Source organism: Polistes dominula, unplaced genomic scaffold (assembly GCF_049000335.1).
Source record: "Polistes dominula isolate Pdom_NZ unplaced genomic scaffold, Pdom_raw_medaka contig_75, whole genome shotgun sequence".
Classification (NCBI taxonomy): domain Eukaryota; kingdom Metazoa; phylum Arthropoda; class Insecta; order Hymenoptera; family Vespidae; genus Polistes; species Polistes dominula.
In genome coordinates this window covers 4,205,650-4,218,169 of record NW_028301003.1, presented here as the reverse complement: position 1 = coordinate 4,218,169, position 12,520 = coordinate 4,205,650, and the positions used below count along the sequence as shown (strand labels likewise).

Sequence of the window (12,520 nt, the reverse complement as noted above, 5' to 3'; positions counted from 1 at the left end):
GAAGAAGGGATTAGAATAAAATTAATAAAACACGTGGTTGAGCCAAACAAAGAAACAATGCCTTTTTTATTGGCTCGTCAGGGAAAAGCCTTGCGGCATAAAAACCCTGGATGTGATTTAATGATAACAATAAGAGTCCACCACGTGGTATTACCACGCGGGAAAATACCGTCAATATAAAATGTATATACTGGAAAGATCTAACCTCTCGCTCGCTTCGCTTACGTTCCTTAACTAATTTAACTTAACTCCTTTGATTTCGATATATATTCACAGGCGTCCGATAATGGAATGCAAGAATGTCCTTTGTGAATTCTTAAAGCCTTTGTTCACTATAGCCTCTATAATCTTTGAAGATGTGTAGTCGTAAGCGTCCGGTAAAGAACTAGGATGAATGTCCCTTTGTACTGGCCCAGCAGGGCGTAGGCACTAGACGATTAAGAAGTGGGGAGGCGAGAGATAGGGGTAACTAGAGAAGCGCTTCAATAGTTACTGGTAGGTGATCATTGATGCTCACAATGAGTATCGATCTAGAATCCTAATCGATGGAGGTGGACGCGTGCGAATTTTGAATACCGCTAATTACCGTATGATCCTTTCGGATCGTACAATCTTGATGGATAGCATTTTGAAAATATTAGTTTTTGTCAGCTACCTACACCCCAAGGTCGGTTCCTTTTCATGAGAAAAGAATTATAAAAAACAGGGAAGGTCTGTTAAAATTCGATCTACATTTATTATCTTTATTATCAATGCGATAATATTCATGCCTATAGTTTTTTTTTACAACGTGTCATATCTTTTCTATTTAAACATGTTTCTATTTTATTGAAAAATTAGTATTCAATTCTTTATTTCGCAAATATTATAATAAATAATTATGAAGTACATAGAATATATAATAATTGTATTGTCTGAAATATTTAAAAAAAAAAGTATTACCAGATACATCAGAGAAAAAGAATTAGAGAATACTGTGGAATGCAGCTGACAAATTCCGTTAAAAAGCAAGTAAATTACTGTTATATTATGATTTTGCTTCTTCATAAAATATATTTGATAAATAAAGACAAAATATATGTATTAAATTTGATTTTTATATGTTTTTATGAAAAATATCCAAAAAGATGTACTGACCCATGCATATATGAAAATTATATTATTAATTGTGATATTTGCGTATTTAAGAGACTTATACTAATTTTTCAATAAAATAAAAACATTTTTAAGATGTTGAACGCTCAGCGTGAATCGGTAGTGCTTACCACGGAGCTGAAATTTGAAAATCGTAGTGTACACAGTTCGATAAGCTCAGAGAGCGATACGATTCAATGCATTTTTTAGATTTTTCGTTGTTCAGATCTTTATTTAGACGAGAGTATCTAGATAGATAAGTTTGTGGTTCAAAGAATAAAGACGAGATATTTTATAAATAATAAGGGTCTCTAAGTGTGGTAGGCAATAGAGTTGAAAAAACATCGCTAGAGAATATCTCTATTAGTTCTCTCATTGCATTTTACCAGAACCTTCGTTCAGTCTAGCAGTATTTTCCATATTTTTTTTCGTAACGTCTTTATTTCATCTATCCTAAAATGCTTGTTATACAGCGCAAGAATGTAGATGGAAACGGGAAATAGAATACCATACTAACAAAAAAAATTTTATAACTGAGTTTCAAAAAAAGGATTATTTATATTTACTTAATTTCTGACGAATTATATTTCCTTTGATAAACATCCTATTATTTTGGTGTCTATTTATAACTATCGCATTCAGCATTCCATTTTTATTGCTTAAATTTGGAAAAGTGTACTTCTTATCAGCTATTCCACCCAGAGACCATACCGGGTAACTCTTCTTATATATATATAATAAATAAATCCTAAAATTATCGTACTCTTAAAACTATCCATTCGTCTCATTCTCTCAAAACGTAGATTTTTGAAGGTTTCACTTTTAACACGTGTGAACTGCACACATGTTTTTTTTCTTGAGGTTTGTTTACCCGGGCGCTTAGTCTCTGGACCATTGAGCCTGGGCCCCTTGCGGGGAAAAAAATATGACCGTATCGGTCCCGCAGTCCTTCACCAGCCCTGACTTTACCACGGTGCTGTGTACAAGTCTGAGCGCAGTGTGGCTGTCACTACAAATGTAGATATGTTTGCTATAGTACCCCCTTTCCAGGATACTGTGGGCGAAGGCCCGAATGGCAAACAGCTCCGTCTGAAGAACAGAGGCAGTAACGGTTAGAGTATAGGACAATTCGGTCCTAGGCGCTCCAGACCAGATCCCTGCTCCCGCGTTGGAACCCGCTTTAACCCCTTCTGTATACCAGACGGACCCTGCGAGTGCCAATAAATGATTTGGGTCCGCTGCCCATGACTGTCTGTCTGGGAAGAGGACCTCATAGTTGTGCTGGAAATGGTACTCCTTTGGGAACCAGTCACCCTCAAAACGGTTTACTTCCTCGAAGTCTTCCGTTCTTGACAGGATCGAAGTAGGACCCGTAGGAGGCCCGCCTCCAGCTCCCACTGACTAGCAGCCTAAAGGCTGCGCTTCTGGCTCTATCCTCCGCCGCAATGTGCGAAGGTAAGATGTTGAGCAGGGCCCGTAGAGCAAGGGTCGGGGTAGTGCGCATCGCGCTTGTAATTCCCAGCCCTGTTAGCCTGTAGACCCTGTCTAACGCTATCGTGTTTTGAGCATGCTCGACGCCGGGCCACAAAACTAGGGAGGCGTACGTCAATTGAGGGACCAGTATAACGGTGTAAATCCACCTAACTATCCGTGGCTTTAACCCCCATATCTTTCTAAACATCTTCTTGCAGGCCCAGAAGGTATTAATAACCTTCCTGACCTGGTTGTCGATGTGGCTTTTCCAACTAAGCTTGCTATCGAGCATCACCCCTAGGTAGCGAACTTCCCAGGAGAACGTCAGCTCAGTTCCAAATATTGAGGGAGGCCTTATATTGAAATGCCTCTTCCTCGTAAAGAGCACCATCTTAGTCTTATTCGGGTTCACCCTCAAAGACATCGACGTGCACCAATCCTGAACGATATCGAGCGCTCTTTGCATCTTACTCTACATCGTGGCCGGCTGACTGCCGGTAACTGCTATGCAGATGTCATCGGCAAACCCAACCGTTTTAACCGCCAGCTCCCCGAGCCTACTCAGGAGTCCGTCGACAATTATGAGCAACATCAGTGGGGAGGTAACTCAACCCTGAGGGCATCCTCTGCCGACATGCGCCCTGATGTCCGTCCTGTTGAGACTAGCAGTGATGATACGTGAGCGGAGCATGAAGTCTAACCACTAGACGATAGTGTCGTCGATGTGGAAATCCCTCGCTGCTCCGCATATAGCTTTGAAGGAGGTGTTATCGAACGCCCCTTCGACGTCTAAAAACACACATAAAGTGGCTTTTTTTCTGTCGAGGGCACCTTCGATCTCGCGAACGAGGCAATGAAGAGCCGTCTCGATAGACTTACCCGCTTGGTAAGCGTGTTGCGATAACTGCACCGGCATCCTCGCAAGCGCTCCATCCCTTATAAACCTATCACCAAGTCTCTCCAGCGTTTTCAGCTGGAAAGACGTTAAGCTGATGGGCCTAAAAGCCTTGGCTTGATCATATCTGTCTTTTCCCGTTTTTGAGATAAAGACTATTTTGACCTCCCGCTATGGCTTAGGTACATATCTCAAGGCGAGACACACTCTTAAGACACGGATCTGATGCCTGACTAGCCCATCCCCTCCATTCTGAAGAAGGGCGGGGAAGAGCTCGTCAGTCCCCGGGCTCTTGTACCTGTCAAACGAGTCCAGAGCCCAGCGAATCCTGTAATACGTTACCACTGCTGCAGCAGTGGTCCAGTCACCGGATCTCGTGGCGCGGAGCTCCCCCTGAGTCGAGGGGTTATGCTCGACCAGACCGGATCCCGGGAAGTGTACCTCCAGTAGGTGGGCGAGAATGTCCTTGTGTTTCTCAAGCTGCTCCCCGTTCGGGAGAGAGAGTCCACCGAGGCTTGGCTGTGGGCCATTGGCGAGGACTCTGCGAAGTTTGGCCACTAAAGGAGGGGCCTCAACTTCAGAGCAGAATTTTCCCATGGCCTCACGTCTAGATTTCTTAATGAACTTCTTATAGGCCCTCTGCTCGTTCCTATTGTTATGGCCGAAATTCCTCAACTAAGAGTCCTCTGGCAATTGGTTTATACTATGAAGTGGAGAATAAAGGATTAGGTTAAGGTGTAAAATAAAACACTTGATTGAGCCAACCAAAGAAACAATGCCTTTTTTATTGGCTCGTCAGGGAAAAGCCTTGCGGCATAAAAACCCTGGATGTATACTTGATTATACAATAAGAAGGTACCACGTGGTGTTACCACGAGGGAAAATACCGTCGATGTGAAATATATATATATTGGAAAGATCTCACCTCTCGCAATCCGCCAATATCGCGATCACAACCTTAAGGGTTGTGATGTGGAATGGGCTCACTTTCACGAGTTCTTGAAGATTAGGAGATTCTCTTCATTGTCCTTTGTGAATTCTTAAAGCCTCTATAATCCCTCAAGATGTGTAGTCGTAGGCGTCCGGTGAAGAATAGAAAGAATGCCCCTTATGTACTGTCCCAGCAGGACGTACGTACTAGGACTATGAGAAGTGGGGATGCGAGAGGCGGGGGGTAGCTAGAGAAGCGCTTCGATAGTTACTGGTGGTTGATCGATGCTCACAGTAAGTATCGATCTAGAATCCTAATCGATGGAAGCGGATGCGCGCGAGTTTCGAATACCGCTAATCACCGTACGATCCTTTCGGATCGTACACCTATAATTAGCCCAATCTTCAAAGCTATTTGATTTTAAGGTTTTATTTAGGAGTCGGCGAGAACTCGAGCGCAGTGAGCTCAACTCTTTGCTCCACTATGCTACTCTTGTCCTGTCCCCCCGTGTCCTAACAGAACAAGTAGCTTCGAAGGCCTGAGTGATGGAAGAGGAGAGTAAACTCACTCGTTCCTCGATCAGACCCTCAGTCCTTAATCCTCTGCTTATTCCCAGGAGCCTGCCTTCAAGGTCCCTCTTGTAGAGAGCCCAGTCAGTAGCCCTTGGGTCTCAGTAGGTCCTGAGGACGGGCTGTGCCGTCTTAGTCCTGAGCTTGAAGAGGATGCAGCGGTGATCCGAGAGTGAATCCTCATCGTCCACTTGCTACTCCTCAAGCCACCGAGCCACCCTGGGGATTACCAGTGTTAAGTCTATCACAGCTTGTCTCCTCGAGGTGACGAAGGTTTGTCTGGATCCCCTGTTGAGGATCTCCAGATTCGACGACGAGAGGTATTCCAGCAAAGCTGTCCCTCTCTTATTTGTATTTGAGCTGCACCATGCGACGTGGTGAGAGTTAGCGTCGCACCCGATCACAAGGTCCAACCCTTCTCTGCGGCAGTGTTCCACCACGGCCCTCAGTTCCTCTGTAGGCGGGTGTTCGGCCGAGTCGTTGGTGAAGTAAGCTAAACAGATGATAAGGTCGTCAGCCCATCTCCCAACCTTAGCCTAACTGAGGCTACCGCAAGGTCCCTGCTGCAGAATCTGCTTAGCTTCAGGGCGTGGTGCCTATTGGATACAAAGACACACGCCCTTGGGCTGGGTTCGCATGTCTTATATACCAATGTCCCCATGCTGCGATCTATCCCTTTTACAAGTCCACCATAGATCCAGGGTTCCTGTATGAAGGATATGTCCGTCTGCTTAACTGCTAGGTTCTGGCTGAGAACCGCCGAGGCCGCTATGCAGTGTTGCAGATTGATTTGAGAGAGTTGGAGGCACACTACCCCCTAAGTGATGGCGCGTGCGCCCTTCTCCTTCTGTTTTAATTTGGGGGGGAGGGAAGGGGAGGGGTGGGAAAAAGAGGGGAGAAGGGGATAGGTATTGGAGGCGGTATAGAATGGGGAAGAGGACAACAGGTCACGCTATCGGCTATCGTCCTCGATCCCCTGTCTCTCAAATGCCTTCGGGGCCTCTATGGTCCCCTGGGGCGTTGTAGACGGCCCCGTAAGGGACCCAGCAATGGTCCGTTTGACACCACGCCGGGTCTCCTCACGGGTCGTCTGAAACAGGGCGATGGCCTTGGGCGGTCTACCTCTGGCCTTCGCCCCGCCCCCCGTTTTTCTATTCGACTGAGCTCTTGCCACCGCTTTCTTTGCGTCAGTAGGCGCTTGTGACGCGTTGACAAGTTCCCGCTCCTTCGGTGTCAGTCTGGAGACGGCTCTCTGCGTAGCAGTGGTCCCTGTAGCCGCGGTCGACTCCACCGGACCCCCCAAAGCCAATCTGGCTTTGCGTGCCCTTCTCTTCGCAGCCCCGCTCAGGTTTTTCTTCTTTTTTGTTTTAGGCGATAAGTCCGTGGGTCCAGCCTTCGCCGATCCCTCTTTCCCAACGCTTAAGGTCGTATCTTTGACGACTGGAGTGGGTTCTTCATGCAAAGTCCCAACTGTAGCTTGTGTTTTTGTTTGAGTGTGAATTTTAGTGGTTTCCATATGAGTCCTACGAGTAGTCAGGAAATAAACGGTCCGTCACGACAGAGCCTGTGGCGGTGATAAGGCAAGGTACAATAGCGGGTTGCCCAGTACCCCAAGGGCATCGTTTGCAACACTTTACCCAAGTGCCATCCAGCTATCGGCACGATTGCTTTCACCTTGGCTTGGGGAGTAGTCCGCAGGGTGGCCTGCGGTCCCTTAGGCCAATTTTTAACGAATGCCAGGTCCATTATAGCCTGCGCTATCCCAGGGTTCCTTAGGACCCCGAGCGTAGGGTAATAGTCGCCGATGACGCTCCGTTAACCGCAAAGAGAGACAAACTTTACCCCTGAACGTCCTTCTATCCGCCACCTGAAGACGCGCCCGGTTGGACTAACACATGCCCCCGGACCTCTTCACGAGGTCCAGTGAGCCCAGGGAAAAAAATGTTTAACATCTAAAAATATCGAAAGCTTTTTTGTAGCTTGACTGCATCATAGGAGAATTTTTATATTTACAAAAATTTAAAGCTAAAATATTAGAAAAATTTCGTTTTTTCACTATAATAAATATTCCAAATATTCAAAATAAAAAAAATTTAACTTATGTGTTAAAAATAAGGTTTATTGTTTAAAATATCGAAAGCTTTTTAGTAGCTTTATAGCATCTTAGAAGAAGTTTTAGATTTACAAAAATTTGATGCTACAATATTGAAAAAATTCCGTTTTTAACAATATAAAAATTTTAGAGATTTAAAATCGATAAAATTACACTCATATGCTCAGAATAGTTTTTACTTTTCGAAAATACTAGAGGCCTTATTAATGCTTGACTACGTTAAAGAAAAATTTTTCCGTTTGCCAAAATTTAATGCCAAATTTTTGGGTTAATTTCGTTTTTTTACAATAATAAAAACTCTAGAGGTACAAAATCGATATAATTACATTTATATGTTAAAAAAAGTGTTTACGTTTTAAAAATATCGAAAGCTTTTTTGCGGCTTGATAGCATCATAGTATAATTTTTACATTTACAAAAATTTAATGCAAACATTTTCAAGAAATTCCGTTTTTCACTATAAAAAAATTTCAGAGAATAAAAATCGATAAAATTTCACTCATATGCTAAGAAGAGTTTTTACTTTTTGTAAATATTAGAAGCTTTATTGAAGCTTGACTGCATTATAGAAGAATTTTTAAATTTACCAACATTTGATGCATAAATTTTGAAGAAATTCCGTTTTTTTACTATAATAAATATTCCAAAGATTAAAAATCGATGAAATTGAACTCGTGTGAATGAAGAAAAAAAAATTCCTTCTTAAAAATATCCTAATTTTTTTCTAGCATGACTGCATCATAGAAAAATTTTTACGTTTACTAAAATTTGATGACAAATTTTTGGATAATTTTCGTTTTTTTACAATAATAAAATTTCAGCGGTACATAATCGATATAGTTACACACATATGTTGAAAAAAGTGTTTACTTTTTAAAAATATCGAATGTTTTCTTGTAGCTTTATAGCATCGTAGTATAATTATTATTTTTACAAAAATTAAATACAAGAATTTTAAAGAAATTCCGTTTTTCCATATAAAATTTTCAGAGATTCACAATCGATAAAATCGACTCTTATGCTAAGATTAGTTTTTACTTGTCGTAAATAATAAAAGCCTTATTGGAGCTTGACTACATTATAGTAGAATTATTAGATTTACCTAAATTTCATAGTAAATTATTTAAATAATTCCGTTTATTACTATAAAAAAATTCCAGAGATTCAGAATCTATAAAATTACACTAATATGCTCAGAATAGTTTTTACTTTTCGAAAATATTAGAAGCCTTGTTAGAGCTTGACTGCATTATAGAAAAATAATTAGATTTATCAAAATTTGATGCCAAAATGCTGGATAAATCTCGTTTTTTTACAATAATATAAATTCCAGAAGTATAAAGTCGATATAGTTACACACATATGTTGAAAAAAGTGTTTAATTTTTCGACAATATTAAAAGCTGTTTTGTAGCTTGACTGCATCATAGAAAAATTTTTAGATTGACCAAAATTTGATGCTAAGATCTCGGAAATATTCCGTTTATCACTATAAAAAATTTTTCAGAGATTAAAGATCGATAAAATTTAACTCATATGCTAAGAAGATGTTCTACTTTTCGCAAATAGTAAAAGCGTCATTAGGGCTTGAAAGCATCACAGAAAAATTATTAGATTCACCAAAATTTGATTCTAAGATCTTGAAAATATTCCGTTTTTCAGTATAATAAAAAAATTTTATGAGATTTAAACTCGATAAGATTTCACTCATATGCTCAGAAGAGTTTTTACTTATCGTAAATATTAAACGCCTTATTGGAGCTTGACTGCATTATAGAATTATATTTAGATTTAGCTAAATTTAAAGGTAAAATCTTGGAAGAATTCCGTTTTTTTTTATTATAAAAAAAATTTAGAGATTCAAAATAGATATAATTAAACACATATGTTGAAAAAAGTGTTTACTTTTTCGACAATATTAAAAGCAGTTTTGTAGCTTGACTACAACATAAAAAAATTTTTAGATTTACCATAACTTGATTACAAAAGCTATAAAAAATTTCGTTTTTTTACTATAATGAAAATTCCTATGATTCAAAATTAATAAAATTTCATTCATATGTTAAAAAAAGTTTTTACTTTTCGGCAATTTCAAAAGCTTTTTTTCTGCTTGACTGCATCATATAATATTTTCATATTTACATAAATTTGATGCAAAAATCTTTGAAAATTTCGTTTTCTGACAACAAAAATAATGCAAGAGGCTTACAACTGACTAAATAACACTAATTTGTTTAAAAAAGTGTTTACTTTTTAAAAATATGGAAAGCTTTTTTGTAGCTTGACTCCATCATAGAAAAATTTTTAGATCTACCAAAATTTAATGCTAAGATCTCGAAAATATTCAATTTTTTCCTATAATAAAATTTTCAGAGATTAATATTCGATAAAATTTCACTCATATGCTAAGAAGTGTTTCTACTTTTCGCAAATAGTAGAAGCGTTATTAGGGCTTGAAAGCATCATAGAAAAATTATTAGATTTACCAAAATTTGATGCCAAAATGCTGGATAAATCTCGTTTTTTTTAAATAATATAAATTCCAGAGGTACAAAATCGATATAGTTACACACACATATGTTGAAAAAAGTGTTTAATTTTTCGACAATATCAAAAGCTGTTTTGTAGCATGACTGCATTATAAAAAAGTTTTTAGGTTTACCACAACTTGATTACAAAATCTATAAAAAATTTCGTATTTTTACTATAATAAAAATTCCTATGATTCAAAATCAATAAAATTACATTCATATGTTAAAAAAAGTTTTTACTTTACGAGAATTTCAAAAGCTTTTTTTTTTTCTTGACTACATCATAGAAAATTATAAATATTTATAAATATTTACGTATAGTTGATGCCAAAATATTTAAAAATTTCGTTTTTCAACAATAAAAATAATGAAAGAGGCTTACAACCGATAAAATCACACAAATTTGTTGAAAAAAGTGTTTACTTTTTTAAAATATCGAAAGCTTTTCTGTAGCTTGACTGCATCATAAAAAAATTTTTAGATTGACCAAAATTTGATGCTAAGATCTCGAAATTATTCAATTTTTTCCTATAATAAAATTTTCAGAGATTAATAATCGTTAAAATTTCACTCATATGCTGAGAAGAGTTTTTACTTTTCGCAAATAGTAGAATTGTTATTAGGGCTTGATAGCATCGTAGAATGATTTTTAGATTTATCAAAATTGGATGCTAAGATCTAGGAAAAATTTCGTTTTTGAAGTGAAAACTTCTGTGGCGTCTCGCACCAGCGCAGTGCTGACACCTCTCGGCCAACAGCGCGTAGCTGTAGCAGCGCGCGCAGGAAACGTTCTGACATCTCTCGGCCGACAGCACTAACTTACGCAAGCACCTCGTATCGCGGTTCCACAGGGGCATCCGATTGGGCCTGACCACGCCCTTTTGGCTGGCCAGAGCGGAAGAGTGACCACTGCGACCGTTGCTCTCCCCACTTCCGGATGCCTGGATCGCCGTAGCGGTACACACGCAGGAAGAAACGCTTCACTTCTGCTTCGTCCATCGCACCGTCCGGTCGCATTCTTCTCATCGCGCTCTCGTGTCTCTCTTGTGTACAAACTTATTCTCTGTACGTGACCACGTGGCACACCACGCCGACAAATAAAATATCGTCCTACGGGATCAAAGAAAAAAACAGAAATTTCTTTCCTCCACACGGAGTTCATTGGCCCATTCCTTGCGTCAGTGCAAACGCACCCTAACGCGCCGAGTAACCTCAGGGAAGGAAATTCCTAAATTGGTGACCCCGACGTGATCCCGAGGACCATCTTCTCAGCACCACGTGCTCTCCACACCACTGGATTCTCAGCACCACGTGCTCTCTACACCACTGGATTCTCAGCACAACGTGCTCTCCACACCACTGGATTCTCAGCACCACGTGCTCAACACCACGTGTTCTGCATCACCACGTGCACATCAACGCCACGTGCTCTCCGGCGCCATCTATCTTCGCGTGAGTACCACGTTCTCCTTTACTACCGGCACCTCTTCGCCTTCTAAAGGAAATAAAAGAGAGAAAGATGCCTATCACACGCGCCGAGGCTTCCCAGCGCGATACCGAACGCCAGAATACGGCACCGGCTGCTACGCCGACCTCCAACGTATTGACCACCGCCTGCACCTGCACCTGCGCCGAGGCCAGCCAGCCCTGCAACACCGGACGCCTACCTGGTCGCCTTCCACCCTTCACGCGTCAATACCCGGCCCTCTGGTTCGTGGAGCTAGAGGCCATCTTCGGGAAATACGGGAAGCACTCGGACGACGACCGCTACTACGCCGCCGTAGCAGAGCTTGACCAGCACACAATCGGGAAGCTCCAGGATGTGCTGATGACGCCACCCGCTACCGGCAAATACGAGCAGCTAAAGAAGCACATCATCGCTCGTTTCGGCGACACCGTGGAGAAACGGTTGCAGAAGCTGTTCTCCGGCCTCACCATGGACGACCGCTCGCCGTCTCAGCTCCTCCGCTACATGCGCCACCTCGCCGGCGACAGCGTCAGTGACGACGCCATCAAGGTCCGGTGGCTCGACCTCTTGCCTCCGCAAATCTCTCAGCTGCTGCGACTCCTGCAGACCATGGACCTGGACGAGCTCGCCGCCAAAGCCGACGGCGTCTGCGAGTTCGCGCCGGGCGTCTGTGCCACCCGACGGGGATGCCATCTCTCTCCGCCAGGCACCGCCCTTCTCAGGCCTCCACTCCAGCGGGATAACGGGGACGAGGAACACACGGCAACGCACGCGGTACTCGCCAACCTGACCAGCTCCAACAACTGGATGGCCGATCAACTCAACCGGATGGCCGATCAACTCAACCGGATGACCGATCAATTCCACCAGCTGACCGTCACCCTCGGCGCTCAACCACGCTCTCAATCACGCGCCCGGTCACGCGCAGCCTCGGGGAGCACCGCGCCAGCAAAATCATCCTGGTGTCGTTACCATCGGAAATTCCGGGATAAGGCTCGGAATTGCATTCCACCATGCAGCTACGAACAGGACGGGGCGTTAAACTAGTAGCGCCGCCGCACAACTTGGCGGTACACGGTGGCGCCGCTCGATCCTTCTCAGACTTCCGCCTCCACGTCCACGAGCACTCGCTCAGGCAAGCGATGCTCATCGACTGCGGCTCCGTGGTATCACTCCTGCCGCGCCGCCTGGTTTCCGGACCGCTGTCCCAGGACAGTCTCCAGCTCATCGCGGCCAACGGGTCACCGATCCCCACTTACGAACGACGCCTACTTACGCTCACCCTGGGTCTTCAGCGCGAGTTCCCCTGGGTATTCACCGTCGCCGACGTGCCCGTACCCATCCTAGGAGCAGACTTCCTCAACCACACGGGCCTCCTAGTGGATATTCGTAGGCAACGACTGGTCG

At 42.5% G+C, this 12,520-nt stretch overlaps 1 protein-coding gene across 1 annotated transcript; it reads left to right on the top strand.

The window, feature by feature from the left end:
* The first annotated feature begins 11,164 nt into the window (after window positions 1-11,164).
* On the top strand, window positions 11,165-12,160 carry LOC149032180 (uncharacterized). Its single transcript, XM_089173998.1, has one exon. It carries the CDS (start codon window positions 11,165-11,167, stop codon window positions 12,158-12,160), a length of 996 nt encoding a protein of 331 aa, XP_089030124.1.
* The last annotated feature ends 360 nt before the right edge of the window (window positions 12,161-12,520 follow it).

Excerpts from the sequence above, each read along its gene's own strand:
- LOC149032180 (XM_089173998.1), top strand. The coding sequence starts at position 11,165 with ATGCCTATCACACGCGCCGAGGCTTCCCAGCGCGATACCGAACGCCAG.